This window comes from Narcine bancroftii, chromosome 1, assembly GCF_036971445.1.
Source record: "Narcine bancroftii isolate sNarBan1 chromosome 1, sNarBan1.hap1, whole genome shotgun sequence".
In the NCBI taxonomy this organism is placed as follows: Eukaryota; Metazoa; Chordata; class Chondrichthyes; order Torpediniformes; family Narcinidae; genus Narcine; species Narcine bancroftii.
The window spans coordinates 278,014,330-278,032,019 of record NC_091469.1 but is presented as its reverse complement, the minus strand read 5'-3'; the positions used below and the strand labels follow the sequence as shown (position 1 = coordinate 278,032,019).

Here is a 17,690-nt window from a genome sequence, read left to right as displayed (position 1 = left end):
TGAAGCTGATAATCCTCATGAAGCTGATAATCCTCATGAAGCTGATAATCCTCATGAAGCTGATAATCCTCATGAAGCTGATAATCCTCATGAAGCTGATAATCCTCATGAAGCTGATAATCCTCATGAAGCTGATAATCCTCATGAAGCTGATAATCCTCATCAAGCTGATAATCCTCATGAAGCTGATAATCCTCATGAAGCTGATAATCCTCATCAAGCTGATAATCCTCATCAAGCTGATAATCCTCATCAAGCTGATAATCCTCATCAAGCTGATAATCCTCATCAAGCTGATAATCCTCATCAAGCTGATAATCCTCATCAAGCTGATAATCCTCATCAAGCTGATAATCCTCATCAAGCTGATAATCCTCATCAAGCTGATAATCCTCATCAAGCTGATAATCCTCATCAAGCTGATAATCCTCATCAAGCTGATAATCCTCATCAAGCTGATAATCCTCATCAAGCTGATAATCCTCATCAAGCTGATAATCCTCATCAAGCTGATAATCCTCATCAAGCTGATAATCCTCATCAAGCTGATAATCCTCATCAAGCTGATAATCCTCATCAAGCTGATAATCCTCATCAAGCTGATAATCCTCATCAAGCTGATAATCCTCATCAAGCTGATAATCCTCATCAAGCTGATAATCCTCATCAAGCTGATAATCCTCATCAAGCTGATAATCCTCATCAAGCTGATAATCCTCATCAAGCTGATAATCCTCATCAAGCTGATAATCCTCATCAAGCTGATAATCCTCATCAAGCTGATAATCCTCATCAAGCTGATAATCCTCATCAAGCTGATAATCCTCATCAAGCTGATAATCCTCATCAAGCTGATAATCCTCATCAAGCTGATAATCCTCATCAAGCTGATAATCCTCATCAAGCTGATAATCCTCATCAAGCTGATAATCCTCATCAAGCTGATAATCCTCATCAAGCTGATAATCCTCATCAAGCTGATAATCCTCATCAAGCTGATAATCCTCATCAAGCTGATAATCCTCATCAAGCTGATAATCCTCATCAAGCTGATAATCCTCATCAAGCTGATAATCCTCATCAAGCTGATAATCCTCATCAAGCTGATAATCCTCATCAAGCTGATAATCCTCATCAAGCTGATAATCCTCATCAAGCTGATAATCCTCATCAAGCTGATAATCCTCATCAAGCTGATAATCCTCATCAAGCTGATAATCCTCATCAAGCTGATAATCCTCATCAAGCTGATAATCCTCATCAAGCTGATAATCCTCATCAAGCTGATAATCCTCATCAAGCTGATAATCCTCATCAAGCTGATAATCCTCATCAAGCTGATAATCCTCATCAAGCTGATAATCCTCATCAAGCTGATAATCCTCATCAAGCTGATAATCCTCATCAAGCTGATAATCCTCATCAAGCTGATAATCCTCATCAAGCTGATAATCCTCATCAAGCTGATAATCCTCATCAAGCTGATAATCCTCATCAAGCTGATAATCCTCATCAAGCTGATAATCCTCATCAAGCTGATAATCCTCATCAAGCTGATAATCCTCATCAAGCTGATAATCCTCATCAAGCTGATAATCCTCATCAAGCTGATAATCCTCATCAAGCTGATAATCCTCATCAAGCTGATAATCCTCATCAAGCTGATAATCCTCATCAAGCTGATAATCCTCATCAAGCTGATAATCCTCATCAAGCTGATAATCCTCATCAAGCTGATAATCCTCATCAAGCTGATAATCCTCATCAAGCTGATAATCCTCATCAAGCTGATAATCCTCATCAAGCTGATAATCCTCATCAAGCTGATAATCCTCATCAAGCTGATAATCCTCATCAAGCTGATAATCCTCATCAAGCTGATAATCCTCATCAAGCTGATAATCCTCATCAAGCTGATAATCCTCATCAAGCTGATAATCCTCATCAAGCTGATAATCCTCATCAAGATGATAATCCTCATCAAGCTGATAATCCTCATCAAGCTGATAATCCTCATCAAGCTGATAATCCTCATCATGCTGATAATCCTCATCATGCTGATAATCCTCATCATGCTGATAATCCTCATCATGCTGATAATCCTCATCATGCTGATAATCCTCATCATGCTGATAATCCTCATCATGCTGATAATCCTCATCATGCTGATAATCCTCATCATGCTGATAATCCTCATCATGCTGATAATCCTCATCATGCTGATAATCCTCATCAAGCTGATAATCCTCATCAAGCTGATAATCCTCATCAAGCTGATAATCCTCATCAAGCTGATAATCCTCATCAAGCTGATAATCCTCATCAAGCTGATAATCCTCATCAAGCTGATAATCCTCATCATGCTGATAATCCTCATCATGCTGATAATCCTCATCATGCTGATAATCCTCATCATGCTGATAATCCTCATCATGCTGATAATCCTCATCATGCTGATAATCCTCATCATGCTGATAATCCTCATCATGCTGATAATCCTCATCATGCTGATAATCCTCATCATGCTGATAATCCTCATCATGCTGATAATCCTCATCATGCTGATAATCCTCATCATGCTGATAATCCTCATCATGCTGATAATCCTCATCATGCTGATAATCCTCATCATGCTGATAATCCTCATCATGCTGATAATCCTCATCATGCTGATAATCCTCATCATGCTGATAATCCTCATCATGCTGATAATCCTCATCATGCTGATAATCCTCATCATGCTGATAATCCTCATCATGCTGATAATCCTCATCATGCTGATAATCCTCATCATGCTGATAATCCTCATCATGCTGATAATCCTCATCATGCTGATAATCCTCATCATGCTGATAATCCTCATCATGCTGATAATCCTCATCATGCTGATAATCCTCATCATGCTGATAATCCTCATCATGCTGATAATCCTCATCATGCTGATAATCCTCATCATGCTGATAATCCTCATCATGCTGATAATCCTCATCATGCTGATAATCCTCATCATGCTGATAATCCTCATCATGCTGATAATCCTCATCATGCTGATAATCCTCATCATGCTGATAATCCTCATCATGCTGATAATCCTCATCATGCTGATAATCCTCATCATGCTGATAATCCTCATCATGCTGATAATCCTCATCATGCTGATAATCCTCATCATGCTGATAATCCTCATCATGCTGATAATCCTCATCATGCTGATAATCCTCATCATGCTGATAATCCTCATCATGCTGATAATCCTCATCATGCTGATAATCCTCATCATGCTGATAATCCTCATCATGCTGATAATCCTCATCATGCTGATAATCCTCATCATGCTGATAATCCTCATCATGCTGATAATCCTCATCATGCTGATAATCCTCATCATGCTGATAATCCTCATCATGCTGATAATCCTCATCATGCTGATAATCCTCATCATGCTGATAATCCTCATCATGCTGATAATCCTCATCATGCTGATAATCCTCATCATGCTGATAATCCTCATCATGCTGATAATCCTCATCATGCTGATAATCCTCATCATGCTGATAATCCTCATCATGCTGATAATCCTCATCATGCTGATAATCCTCATCATGCTGATAATCCTCATCATGCTGATAATCCTCATCATGCTGATAATCCTCATCATGCTGATAATCCTCATCATGCTGATAATCCTCATCATGCTGATAATCCTCATCATGCTGATAATCCTCATCATGCTGATAATCCTCATCATGCTGATAATCCTCATCATGCTGATAATCCTCATCATGCTGATAATCCTCATCATGCTGATAATCCTCATCATGCTGATAATCCTCATCATGCTGATAATCCTCATCATGCTGATAATCCTCATCATGCTGATAATCCTCATCATGCTGATAATCCTCATCATGCTGATAATCCTCATCATGCTGATAATCCTCATCATGCTGATAATCCTCATCATGCTGATAATCCTCATCATGCTGATAATCCTCATCATGCTGATAATCCTCATCATGCTGATAATCCTCATCATGCTGATAATCCTCATCATGCTGATAATCCTCATCATGCTGATAATCCTCATCATGCTGATAATCCTCATCATGCTGATAATCCTCATCATGCTGATAATCCTCATCATGCTGATAATCCTCATCATGCTGATAATCCTCATCATGCTGATAATCCTCATCATGCTGATAATCCTCATCATGCTGATAATCCTCATCATGCTGATAATCCTCATCATGCTGATAATCCTCATCATGCTGATAATCCTCATCATGCTGATAATCCTCATCATGCTGATAATCCTCATCATGCTGATAATCCTCATCATGCTGATAATCCTCATCATGCTGATAATCCTCATGGGATTATCCACTGTTTTAACATCTCCAATGATTAGCATATGAAATTTTCTTGATCTCGTTAATTCCGTTAGTCACAAAGTTAAGAAAACTCATGGTTTTGTTATTAATGTATTTAAGTATTGAGGAGTTCATGTGCAATGAGGGCAGACCGACGTTCAGGTCGGTGGCTGTCAGCCTTGTCTAGCATGGTTCTGATGTTCCAGCATGCTAGCTTGAGTTTGTAAGCATCTTTTGAGGGGGAGGACGTGGAGGGTGAGAACGTGGACATGTCCTCGGGCCTGCGCAAAGGAGTTTTTAGGTGGAGTGCAGTGTGCGCAGTACTGGCCCCACCCTTTACACCCATGGTTCATGTGCCGTGGCCAAGCAAGCTGGGACGTGGCAGCGAGGTCCTTGGGTCGTAGGTTTTATATCGGAGTGGCCTTCTCCTATGCAGGTTTCTTACCCTGGTTGGAGGGGCCTGCCTCTCCTCCTAGGTCGGACCATACTGCCCAGAACGGGGCCGGGGCCACCGCTGCTTTCCCTGTGCCCGGACCGGGGCCGCCGCCTCCTTCTTTCTGCCCAGACCGGGGCCTCTGCCTGCAATCCGAGGCGCCTAAAAGCTCACACCAAGACACAAGAGCAACTTGTCCGTGAACTACTCTTTGCAGACGATGCCGCTTTAGTTGCCCATTCAGAGCCAGCTCTTCAGCGCTTGACGTCCTGTTTTGCGGAAACTGCCAAAATGTTTGGCCTGGAAGTCAGCCTGAAAAAAACTGAGGTCCTCCATCAGCCAGCACCCCACCATGACTACCAGCCCCCCCACATCTCCATCGGGCACACAAAACTCAAAAAGGAAAAACCAGTTTACCTATCTCAGCTGCACCATTTCATCGGATGCAAGGATCGACAACGAGATAGACAACAGACTTGCCAAGGCAAATAGCGCCTTTGGAAGACTACACAAAAGAGTCTGGAAAAACAACCAACTGAAAAACCTCACAAAGATTAACGTATACAGAGCTGTTGTCATACCCACACTCCTGTTCGGCTCCGAATCATGGGTCCTCTACTGGCATCACCTACGGCTCCTAGAACGCTTCCACCAGCGTTGTGTCCGCTCCATCCTCAACATTCATTGGAGCGACTTCATCCCCAACATCGAAGTACTCAAGATGGCAGAGGCCGACAGCATTGAATCCACCCTGCTGAAGATCCAACTGCGCTGAGTAGGTCACGTCTCCAGAATGGAGGACCATCGCCTTCCCAAGATCGTGTTATATGGCGAGCTCTCCACTGGCCACCGTGACAGAGGTGCACCAAAGAAGAGGTGCAAGGACTGCCTAAAGAAATCTCTTGGTGCCTGCCACATTGACCACCGCCAGTGAGCTGATCTCGCCTCAAACCGTGCATCTTGGCGCCTCACAGTTCGGCGGGCAGCAACCTCCTTTGAAGAAGACCGCAGAGCCCACCTCACTGACAAAAGACAAAGGAGGAAAAACCCAACACCCAACCCCAACCAACCAATTTTCCCCTGCAACCGTGTCTGCCTGTCCCGCATCGGACTTGTCAGCCACAAACGAGCCTGCAGCTGACGTGGACATTTACCCCTCCATAAATCTTCATCCGCGAAGCCAAGCCAAAAAAAAAAAGAATTTAAGTATTGATGTACTTAGTCCAAAATAGAGTCAGCAAACTCCATCTGTAATTCTCTTCTTAACAGTGGCCATTTTACTCATCATAGTAGCAGCAGTCAATTCCATTCAAGGTATGGTGACTGGCTTTAATGGAGCCACTCTGGTTTTTCCATTATAAATCCACAATGTACTCACTCTTGGTTATTTCGTAGTAACTGACAGTAGCAAAACTACCTTCGCTTGCGTCAGCAAAGAGTTGTAACTGAGCAAATGTGGCAATTCCAAAGTCTGTTGGTTTAAAACATATATTGATTTCAAAATTTTCTAACATTTTAGGACTCTCAATCCAATTCATTCAATCTTGGGCAATAGAATCTGGTAAAGCTTCATCCCATCCAAATTTTCTTCTGCACAATTCTTGCAGAATTTTCTTGGCTATTAATACTACTGATGCCTATGTTCCCAAAGGATTGTATATCGAGCTTATGATCGAAAGAATACTGATTCTTGTTAAAGGCCGTTCTTTCAAAGAAATTTTGAATTTGAAAACATCAGATTGAACACACCATTGTATGCATTTTGTAAGGAAGAAATCTCCTTTATTACAGATCTCAACTCATGATAAAGATCTTTGCTTCTTTTTCTGAAGCCACTGAAGTAAGACAATCATCAACATAGAAATTATTTCTGATGATACTTATAGCTCAAGAACTAAATTGCTCTTTATTATCTTCAGCACATTTCCTGAGAGCAAAATTTGCACAACTCGGTGATGAAGTTGCTCCAAATAAATGAACTGCCATTCTGTATTCAATCATATCTTTACTGTAATCACCATTAGACCATAACAATTGTAGAAAAATCACAATCTCCTGATGGTACTTTCAATTGATGAAACATCGCTTCAATAACAATAGGCTCTTTTCAAAATCTTATCAGAACACCTATTAAAGTACTGGTTAAGTCTGGACCTTTGAAAAGTTAAGAATTCAATAAAACTCCTTGAAATGATGCTCCACAATCAAATACTATGCATAGTTCCTCTTTTTGTGAATGTATAACTCCATGATGAGGTAAATATAAATTTCTACCATCTTTACGTTCCAAGATGTCTTCTGATACCTTTTCCACATAACCTTTGGTTGTCATGTCCATCATGACATTGGTATATTCCAAATGAAAGGAAGAATTTCTCTTGAATTTTCTCTTCAAATTCAGCATATGCTGTTCTGCAATTATTTTATTATCTGGCATACAAATTTATTTTTCTTCAAAAGGTAATGCTATTCAGTAATGACCATCAACATATTTAACAGAATTTGAAACCAAATCCAGAGACTGCTTATCCTCCTTTGAAGGTTCTTGAATATCTGTGAGGCATTCAGAGAAATCAATTTTAAATTGTTGTTTCCACAGATCATTAAGTTTGACAACTGAAATTCGGTTGACATTTACTCCTGATCATTATTCACTTTTCCTCCTAATGATCTGTTAATTGTCCATCCAAGCAACATTCTCATGGTATAAGGTCCATCATTTTGACACCTTATTACTTCTAGAGGTTCGAGAGCTTTTGGTACATCTAATCCAATTAACATCTAGATTTTGGGATAAATCTTAGGTCTTTTAGATGATCCCACCATTTGATATCATCCTGATAGGAAATATTCTCCTTATTCACAAGCATAGTCTTCTGAGTATATACACTTGGACGATCACAAAATTCATTGCTATTTAATCCAGTAATCTGTAAAACTGAAAATATATTAGTTTCAATGTTCTTTTCATCATGTCTTCAACAAGATCTGTGATCTTTTACCATGAAGATTAAGTTTATTCATTACTTCAACAGTACAAACTGAGGTGGTACTTCCTGGATCAAGAAATACGTAGGTCTTCAGTATGAAGCTCCCTGTTTTAGCTTTAACCTGTATAGGAATTATTGAGAGAGCTTTGTCACTGGCCCCAGTAAGACTGTTTGTCTGAACCAAAGATGAAGCATCCTCTTTGACTGTGTCTTTAGTCTTAGATTCAGATTGTTTGACATTCTTCTCAACTTTACTTTGTTGAGTATGGAGTAGCTTGGGATGTTTTAAACTGCATATATGACAAATGAGTCGCTTATTACAAGTTTTGGCGATGTGACCTTTACACAAGCAACCAAAACATATTCCATTCTTCTTTAAAAAGGTTAATTTCTCATCATACAACTTTTTCTCCAATCATGAACATCTTTCTAAAGCATGCTCATCTTTGCAATACAAACAGCTTTCCTGAATAGTCCTTTTCCTTTGTTTCCTTGTTCTTTTTTGTGCTTGCATCTGACACAGCAGTAACACAGATACTTCCCTTTGGTTTCTGTTGAGCCAATGATTTAGATTTTTTTTTTTTTTTTTTTTTAAACATCTTTTGGAAATATGAACTATTATTTTCAAATGCTGGTATGGTGTAAACATATACATGCCATTCCAAGAATTGAACAACATCCTCAAAAGTGGTGTCCAGGAATCATTTTAAGCTCTGAAGCTTTGGTTCTCCACAATTCCCTCAGTTTATAATGTAATTTATTTACAATAATCGACAAATTAGCAAGCAAATTTAGCTCTTGTAAATGTACACTACTTCCCATTGTGTTTCTGCATCCTCTCAGAAAGAGTGCATATGCTTTAAATGTCCTCTGATTTTATTGATAACCAAGAGTCTTGTCTATGTGGGCCCTTGCGATTTTATGTTCATCGCCATAATGATGGCACAATAATTCTCTTGCCCTTTTAAAACCTTGTTCTAGATTCATATATTGGCAACTTTTGACTAACTCCTTCACCTGTCCTCCAGCGTACTGTTCCAGGTTATACAGTCGATCTTTAGTGTTTTTATTATTACTTTCAATGTGATGTTCAAAGGAGTTCATGAATGTCATATATTGTAATGGATCTCCATTAAAAATACATGAACCTTGTTGCTGTGGGAACATAACAAATTTAATTTTGTTTTGCCATGAATTATGTTATATTGTCTTGTCCACCATGGCTTGCAGCTGGTTGTCTTGATGTGAATGGAGCAAATTGATCTTGAATTGGTGCCATAGATGTAGGACCTTGGTACGCAAGTGATGGCATTAGCGGAGATCCTTGGTACGCAAGTGATGGCATTAGCGGAGATCCTTGGTACGCAAGTGATGGCATTAGCGGAGATCCTTGGTACGCAAGTGATGGCATTAGCGGAGATCCTTGGTACGCAAGTGATGGCATTAGTGGAGATCTTTGACTTGTCGCTGGTTCTTCAGCAACAAAAAGAGACATCAATGGCTGAGTATGATCAACTCGCATAGTAGAACTTTTGTGAAATACTCTCCTTTTGGGAAGATTCATACATTGAAGAGATTGAATGTCGCTAGCTCTTTCCATAGGATTGGTTATTGTCATTTGAGTACCAGCAGCGACACCAGTGACTCCTTGCTCAAGGAGGCTCATTTCTTGTGGCTGCGATACGCACTGATCTGTTGGAATGTTAGGTCCTAGCCCTTTGGGTATTTCACTGAGTGATAAATCTTGCAGAAGCCCGAGCTAATGCTTTTACTTTAGCCATATTCATAGCACATTGTTCCTCAAGCTCTAGTCTTTTCTTTCCTCTATTCAATAATCTATTTTGTTCTTCACTAACCATTTGTAACCTTTTAAGTTGCTCTTCTTGCTCCAATTGTTGTTTCTTGATTTCAGTCTCCATCTCCTCTAAAGCACATCTTCTCTTCGACCTCTGTTGTTGTGCACAAACAGTAGCCAAGTCTGCTTGTGCCTCCTCGAGCAAGGAGTCACTGGTGTCGCTGCTGGTGCTCAAAAGACAATAACCAATCCTATAGAAAGAGCTAGTGACATTCAATCTCTTCAATATATGAATCTTCCCAAAAGGAGAGTATTTCACAAAAATTCTACTATGCGAGTTGATCATTCTCAGCCATCTCTTTGTGTTGCTGAAGAACCAACGACGAGTCAAAGATCTCCACTGATATGCTTGAAGCATGTGAAGCTGTACTTGCTCTAGATGACTTTGAAGATCTTCCTATGCTCATAACCTTGGAAATAGTATCATCAGGATTCACATCTGAACTTACAGATACCACTGATTGAATCTCTATCTTCTGCATTTTGATTAGTACAGCACCAGTGGGACTTTGCAATGTACATTCATCTGTTCCAGTTCTACTAACCTTTAAGCCAGCTAATGAGGCTTGCAGTGCCTTAATGGTATCCTCTTCTTGCTTAGTAGTTGAATCCACTTCTTCTATAGTGGCTGGCTCCAATCTCCTGCCAAGCATTGTTGGTCAGCCTTGCTGGCTCAACTCACAACCAAACAGTTCTTTAAGAGGAGCCGTTTGCTCAAGGTCTTTAGCCTGACGAGATTATTTCTCATCCATCTTGAGTTCTTCACACTGCAACCTAGCTTCTCCTGGTTCCTGGGAACTGTAAACAAATTTGTATCTTGCGACATCCCTTTAAGAGTTTCTCTGAATTGTCTTGATTCTGTGAATATGCACACAAGCTTTCCTTATCTTGGATTGTTTACAACAACTTTTAAGAACACATTCTTCTGGGCTTCCTGCCAGATTTCTACAAACCAGAGCTGTATCTTATCTTTTCAAGGTCACAGGTGTCTTCCAAGACTTTGGCTCAATTTCAAACTGTGCAATTCACAGACATGTTCCCAAAGACTTCTGGAATATTCTATTGTTACAGCGAGAATGTCCCTTTGCATTTAACAAGTTGAGTTCTTTCAGACGGGCCTTCCTTCCAAACAAAGTTCGCAATTATAATTTTCTTTAATTCCAAATATAGACAAACCTTTCCAGGTTCTAGTATTTCCCAATTTAAAAACGCGTAATCTTCAAGGAAAGGTGGGGACAATATTCTGAATTACTATCTTATTAACTCAATAAACCACTTTATCGATGCAGCTTTATGTAGCTTTAATTCCTTGATAACAAATTTTGCTTGACTTCGCATTAAGATTTTCATGATGAATAAACAAAGCATATACTGTATTTTAAGATATGATATTCAACTTTAAAGAGATATACAAGAAATAAGTTGAATTCAAAGAAAATGATCTTGACCTCACGTTCCTTTCATAGTTCGCTGAAGAATGAGATGCAAGCTCTTAATCTGTGAGGATATTACATCATAGTCACTATGGTAACACTTCAAACAATAGTCTTTCTTAAAGAGACAAGCATAAAATTAACTAAGAATCAAAACCACAAGGTTACAGGTTCAGGAACAGCTGTTACCCCTCTACCATCAGATTCCTCAACAATAAACTCCATCAGGGACTCTTATTTTTTTTTAAATTGATTTTTGTCTCTCTCTGTATTACACAGTTTGTTTACATGTTTATGTTGTGCAGTTTTTTTTTGCACTATCAACAAATGGTAATTCTGCCATGCCTGCAGGAAAAGGAATCTCAGGGTTGTATGTGATGACATGCATGTACTCTGACAACAAATCTGGAAAATGTTACTGCATGCAAAGTCAGGGGGGGTTGGGGAGAAGGGCGTTGAAGGAGGAATGGACAGCAGACCTTTCTGGCTATGTAGGTAGGTAACTATAAAATGTGAAAAGCTGATGTTCAGTTGTTCGCAAGTAAACAAATCTCACACATACATGAACCTGTTGCAGATCCAGGATATGCTGAGTGACAGATGTTGGCATTGACACTATTGTTCCTCATTGATGGAAGGGCAACATCAGAAACCCAACCTGCTGAAATTCCTTGGTACATGATTGGATATCCCCATTCATCTCAATGGGGATTCTCAGTGCAGAAACAAATAATGTAATGTATAATTACTTTTTAGTGTTATGTGGTTTCAATGCTATTTTTTTTTCTATATTCACAACAATTTTAATAATTTTTGTAAGTCCAAATATTAGAGATATTTAAAACCTGTGGGACTTTTGCAGTTTGCAAAGGGAAATAAAACATTTTTCAAACTACTAGGATGCTTGATGAGTGCAGTCTCAGCAAAACAGAACTGATGATTACTTGCCTTGCTATGATTCAATCAACAATTTTAAACATGTATGTTCAATTTGAACAACCCTCCAGCAGCAGCTCAGGTAAGTGAGGGTGGATAAGTACTAGAGGCTGAGACTCCAGATTTTCAATGGTTATTAAAGACTCCTGGTTTGGCTCATATGTAACCAACAAAAATTGGCAACATGCACAGCGCACAAGTTTATCATGATTTAATTCAGTGAAGATGCCTGAATTAGCCACTATTTCCATAGGCACAGAAAAAAAAAACACTAATTTGGTCAAATTGTACAGATTGCTGTAACCAATAAAGTGTTCAGTATAAATATGGCATGGAATGAGTAGATATATACAATGAGTGTAGTATTGGAATACTAAGAAATAATGAAGACGCTGTTTACATCCGGTACCGCACGGATGGCAGTCTCTTCAATCTGAGGCGCCTGCAAGCTCACACCAAGACACAAGAGAAACTTGTCCGTGAACTACTCTTTGCAGATGATGCCGCTTTAGTTGCCCATTCAGAGCCAGCTCTTCAGCGCTTGACGTCCTGCTTTGCGGAAACTGCCAAAATGTTTGGCCTGGAAGTCAGCCTGAAGAAAACTGAGGTCCTCCATCAGCCAGCTCCCCACCATGACTACCAGCCTCCCCACATCTCCATCGGGCACACAAAACGGTCAACCAGTTTACCTATCTCGGCTGCACCATTTCATCAGATGCAAGGATCGACAATGAGATAGACAACAGACTCGCCAAGGAAAATAGCGCCTATGGAAGACTCCACAAAAGAGTCTGGAAAAACAACCAACTGAAAAACCTCACAAAGATAAGCGTATACAGAGCCGTTGTCATACCCACACTCCTGTTCGGCTCCGAATCATGGGTCCTCTACCGGCACCACCTACGGCTCCTAGAACGCTTCCACCAGCGTTGTCTCCGCTCCATCCTCAACATCCATTGGAGCGCTTACACCCCTAACGTCGAAGTACTCGAGATGGCAGAGGTCGACAGCATCGAGTCCACGCTGCTGAAGATCCAGCTGCGCTGGATGGGTCACGTCTCCAGAATGGAGGACCATCGCCTTCCCAAGATCGTGTTATATGGCGAGCTCTCCACTGGCCACCGTGACAGAGGTGCACCAAAGAAAAGGTACAAGGACTGCCTAAAGAAATCTCTTGGTGCCTGCCACATTGACCACCGCCAGTGGGCTGATAACGCCTCAAACCGTGCATCTTGGCGCCTCACAGTTCGGCGGGCAGCAACCTCCTTTGAAGAAGACCGCAGAGCCCACCTCACTGACAAAAGGCAAAGGAGGAAAAACCCAACACCCAACCCCAACCAACCAATTTTCCCTTGCAACCGCTGCAATCGTGTCTGCCTGTCCCGCATCGGACTTGTCAGCCACAAACGAGACTGCAGCTGACGTGGACTTTTTACCCCCTCCATAAATCTTCGTCCGCGAAGCCAAGCCAAAGAAAGAAAGTATTGGAATAATTTTTCCCTAATTTAAATTAGCATAATGCAATTATATTCTGTATCTAGCTTTATGTTCTTGCAACTGCAAAACTAAATTCCCATTAAATTCTAAGGTATAAAGTGAACACCAAGCTTTCAAAGACAATGTTTGATAATATCACATATAGGTGATTCCATGTTCTTCCAACCTAATGTACTGTATTTGGTGTTCACAACATGGTCTCCTCAGAGAAACCAAAATGCAGGTGGTGTGATAACTTTTTAGAGTATTTATATTCAACCTATAATCTCAGTTGTCTGAGATTGTCCACTCTTTCCTTTCCATCTGTGGCCTCCTTCATAGTCATAACAGAGTAGGAGGAAAATCATGTTATCTTCCATCTCAAGATGTAAACTTTCTAGATTCAACATCAAATTCTTCAAGTTCTGCTCATCATAATTTTGCCTCATGTTCCCTTCCTATTTGTATTGTCTGTCTTGTTAAGCATGTCCCACAACCTTGGCGTTAGCAAGCCATAACAGAGATAAAACAACATGATTTGGTTTAACTGCAACTTTTAAAGCATTTGATCTCACTCTATCAAAGATATTCTTTGTCCTATCATCCTTCCCCTTTTTTTGTTGCATTTTTTCTTTTTCCCCAGTTCTGACAAAGAATCTAGGACCTGAACTAGAACAGTTTATGGTTTCACAGATACTGCTAGACCTGCTGAGTATTTACAGCATTTTGTGTTTTTAGAAGCATTCAAAATCCTTTAAATGAGAAATTTTCCCCATAATTTGCAGTATCTGTCGTTACCAACTCTGCAAGCCCTGCTGTAAAAACAGTTGTCAAACGTCATGAAACTTCAGATAATTTAAACAAAAATGCTGGAAATACTCAAGAGATCATAGTGTGAAAAATGAACCATGAATGGTTCTCACCTAAAGATAGGCAATCAGCAATGGATCCGCCTATGTCTCAAATCAAAGAGGGCTTATAACTGTTTGGGGAGGGGTGGGGGTGGGAAGAGAAGAAATCAGGAATACCACATTGAAATAAAAAAATTCCAGATATTAAATAAAACACATCGATTCACCACACATCCAGATTTCAGCAGCATTTGATCTATCTTGCACTTCTATAACAAAAAAATACACTGTTCAAATATTATTTGCAACAATCTACCAGAAAGACCAATCAAAGTCTCACTCTTCGCACCCCTCCCCCCCACCCCAACCCAAAGTTTATAACTTTAGGAGTTACGCAGTAAAAACCCACGTTGGGCTTTTCCAGTCGGAGTTTGAGCTGTTAAAGTCCAATGGATTCATGGCACAACAGAAAAGGGTGAGGCGCACAACTCGAGAAGGTGTTTCAAGAACAGAATCAGAGTGCTTTTAAAAATAACAACCACTTTGCGGAATTGTCAACATTGGCGTTCATGGTCGGATCAGCTCACTAATTTGACCTAGGAACCATTTAAAAATAAGGAATTGGGTTAAGAGGCTGGGAAGTTGATCACATTCAGAAAGCAGAACAATGCCGGTGTTGTTCTCGTAAAACCACAGTGCTGGAGAAACTCAGCAGGTCAAACAGGGAACTTAATAGAGCAAAGACAAAGATAACGCTTCTGGCTTGAGCCCTTACCAGACAGTAGACCCGTAAACCACACACCACGATCTGCTCCCATTAACACCAGTTCACATCGGGCAGAGGGGTTTGAAGGGTATCATCTCGACCAGAAAAGGTGTGCCCCCCCCCCAAACAGTTGGCTGTTAAATACCTCCAGCATCTTTGTTCTCATTTCACGGAGATTTTTGTGTGTGTGCAAGCAGCACCAGTTCATGGGGAGCCGAGCCGACGGGGAACGCAGCAGCGGTCGGACCGGCCAGCCAAGCCCGACGCCTCCCCTCCCACTCCCTACCTTGTTCTCTTCGCTCCTCGTCGGCACAGTCAGGCACAGCAACAGCGGGAGCAACAGACAGCCCCTCGCCATTCCTATCTCAGACGCCGGTGACGGCCCGGTTTCCCTGGTAACCGCTGTCCGGTCCTTCAAGAGGCGGATGGCTGCCAGCACCGCGGGTTGGTCCGTCACTTGTCGTGCACCCCCTCCCCAGCATCTTCGTTCCGAGGCGGGCAGTGGGCACCGGAAAACAATTACTCCTCGTCTTAGACGCGGCTAATGTCGATTTTTTAAAAAAAAAACCAACATTTTTTGCCCTATTTTGTTGTATCACGTTGAAGTAGAAATAAGTAAGAATGCTGCTTGTTTCACATAGTTGGTTGCGCCAGCTGTGTCACACGCTTTGAAGTCCGGAGTGTTCCTATTCCGCACGGTGGGTTGTTTTGAGATCGATCTCTCAAAGTAGGAGCTGGTCTGATTCACAGCAAGTGTATCTCTCAGTAATAAATCTTAAGCATGCTCTAATTAATTTAAATAGTAGCCCGATCACGAGTTTTTCAGTTTAATCGCGAGCTCTCCGATCTCTTTGATGTCTGGGGAGATTGTATCTGAGCGATTCTGCTGCTTCTGAGAAGGTTGAGATTCATAGATAAAACAAAAAACCTGCAGAAACTTTTAAAGGTCTATTTCTGCAGTGCCTTCGTGGCCTCCTATATTCAATGGAAGCGCATACATCTCACAGACAGCCTTTGTCTTATCATCACCACTCCGCCCTGTCTGTCTCATCTTACTCCACCTGACCCCTTTGTTTTCCTCTTGGAGCGCTCTCTCTCTCTCTCTCTCTCTCCCTTTGTCTGACATCGGCTACTCTGTTGCTTCTGTACATTATGTTTCACCTTTATTTGATTTACCCATTCCACGTGGAGCTTGTCTCAATCGGCCCACCATGCCCTCTATTCACTCGCTTGTCCACTACGTGGAAATATTGACCATTCTTTTTCTTTCCCCCATTAATGCTGCTTGATCTGCTGCGTTTTTCCAGCAGAATGTGTTTAATTTTTAATGATAAACGTTTGCCTCATAGACTATTAATGGTTTCATATAGCTCTCTAAGGTCAACCAGCCTCCTATGTTCCAACAACTAAAGACCTAGCCAAGCCAGACCCTTTGGACTCTGGCCATTTTGACCTTTCATAATTTATACTCTGGACTAGATCCATGGGTAAACTACAGTACGAACAGCAGTATGAACCATATGGTGGTTGGGTATAACCCCCCCCCCCCCCAGAAAACAGGGACACGGAGTATATGTGCTTGTTGGTAGTCCCTGAAAACAGGGACACAGAGTCCAGAGGGTTAATAGCTCACACCTTTCAGTCCTAACAACATATTCTTTCCAATTTGTATCTTTCCTATAGCTGGCAACCAGAACTGCACACAGTACTCTAATTGTGCTCTCATTAATGCCTTCTATAACTGCATCATGTCCCAACGTTTGGACTCATTACTCTGCCCAATGAAGCCAAACATGTCAAATGCCTTCTTCATCCTGTCCAGAAGTAAAAACACAGTGCTGGAGAAACTCAGCAGGTCAAACAGTGTGTAGAGCAAAGATAAAGAAACATATCCAACATTTCAGGCTTGAGCCCTTCATCAAAGTATGGATAAAATGTGGGCAAATACCCAAACAAAATGGTAGCATCTGAGTTGGCATTTTGAGGGAAGTATGCACCTGTATCCCACATCTGTCTTTTTCACAACATTCTCCAGGGACCTGCCCTGATTTTATTGCATAAATCATACCCTGCTTTGATTTACCAAAGCATAACACCTCACGTTGTCAGAGTTCAATTTCATTTGGCTCACATTCCCAAATGATTTAGATTCTGACCAAAAGAGCAAAAATGCTCATAAAATTTGCAAGAGAGACAGAAGTTACCCCAGTTTTTGAATTCGTACAAGGTTGGCAGGAGCAGAGATGCAGTGGACAAACAAAAAATGGTAAATTAAAATAAAGTAAAGGTTGAATGAAGAATTGATAGTGTGGAAGACGAGTAAGGAAAATAGGTGGGTGAGATGAAAGAAGAGAAATTTACAAATATAAAGCCTTCACTTCGCACTGTGCTGCTCAGTTGTAATTCAACATCTGGTTAATGGCCACTTTCCAGAACTGATGCATATGAAACAAAGTTTAATATTCCTAAGCATAGCTATTTTGTCATTAGTTTAGGCCATAAAGGTAGATGATGAAAGGTCGGAAAGTTAAATGTGTTGTTCCTGAAACCTGATGTAAACTTTTTTAAAGGCAGATC

At 40.8% G+C, this 17,690-nt stretch overlaps 1 protein-coding gene and 1 long non-coding RNA gene across 5 annotated transcripts in view; one reads left to right on the top strand and one right to left on the bottom strand.

Annotated features, from left to right (window-relative positions):
- Window positions 1-15,596, bottom strand: part of tmem9b (TMEM9 domain family, member B) — a 46,265-nt gene extending 30,669 nt beyond the window's left edge. The window contains exon 1 of one of the 2 annotated variants that reach the window (XM_069900442.1): window positions 15,400-15,596. In XM_069900442.1, the coding sequence (XP_069756543.1) occupies window positions 15,400-15,471 (72 nt within the window). In that variant the 5' untranslated portion in view covers window positions 15,472-15,596. Of the gene's footprint in view, window positions 1-15,258; window positions 15,344-15,399 lie in introns of those variants that run through there. The other variant, XM_069900433.1, reaches the window with a different exon arrangement.
- The window catches only part of LOC138744381 (uncharacterized), a 48,675-nt gene continuing 45,758 nt past the window's right edge, over window positions 14,774-17,690 (top strand). For 2 of the 3 annotated variants that reach the window (XR_011345462.1, XR_011345465.1), the window contains exon 1: window positions 14,774-15,878. This is a non-coding gene — a long non-coding RNA (uncharacterized lncRNA). The remainder of the gene's footprint in view (window positions 15,879-17,690) is intronic. The other variant, XR_011345464.1, reaches the window with a different exon arrangement.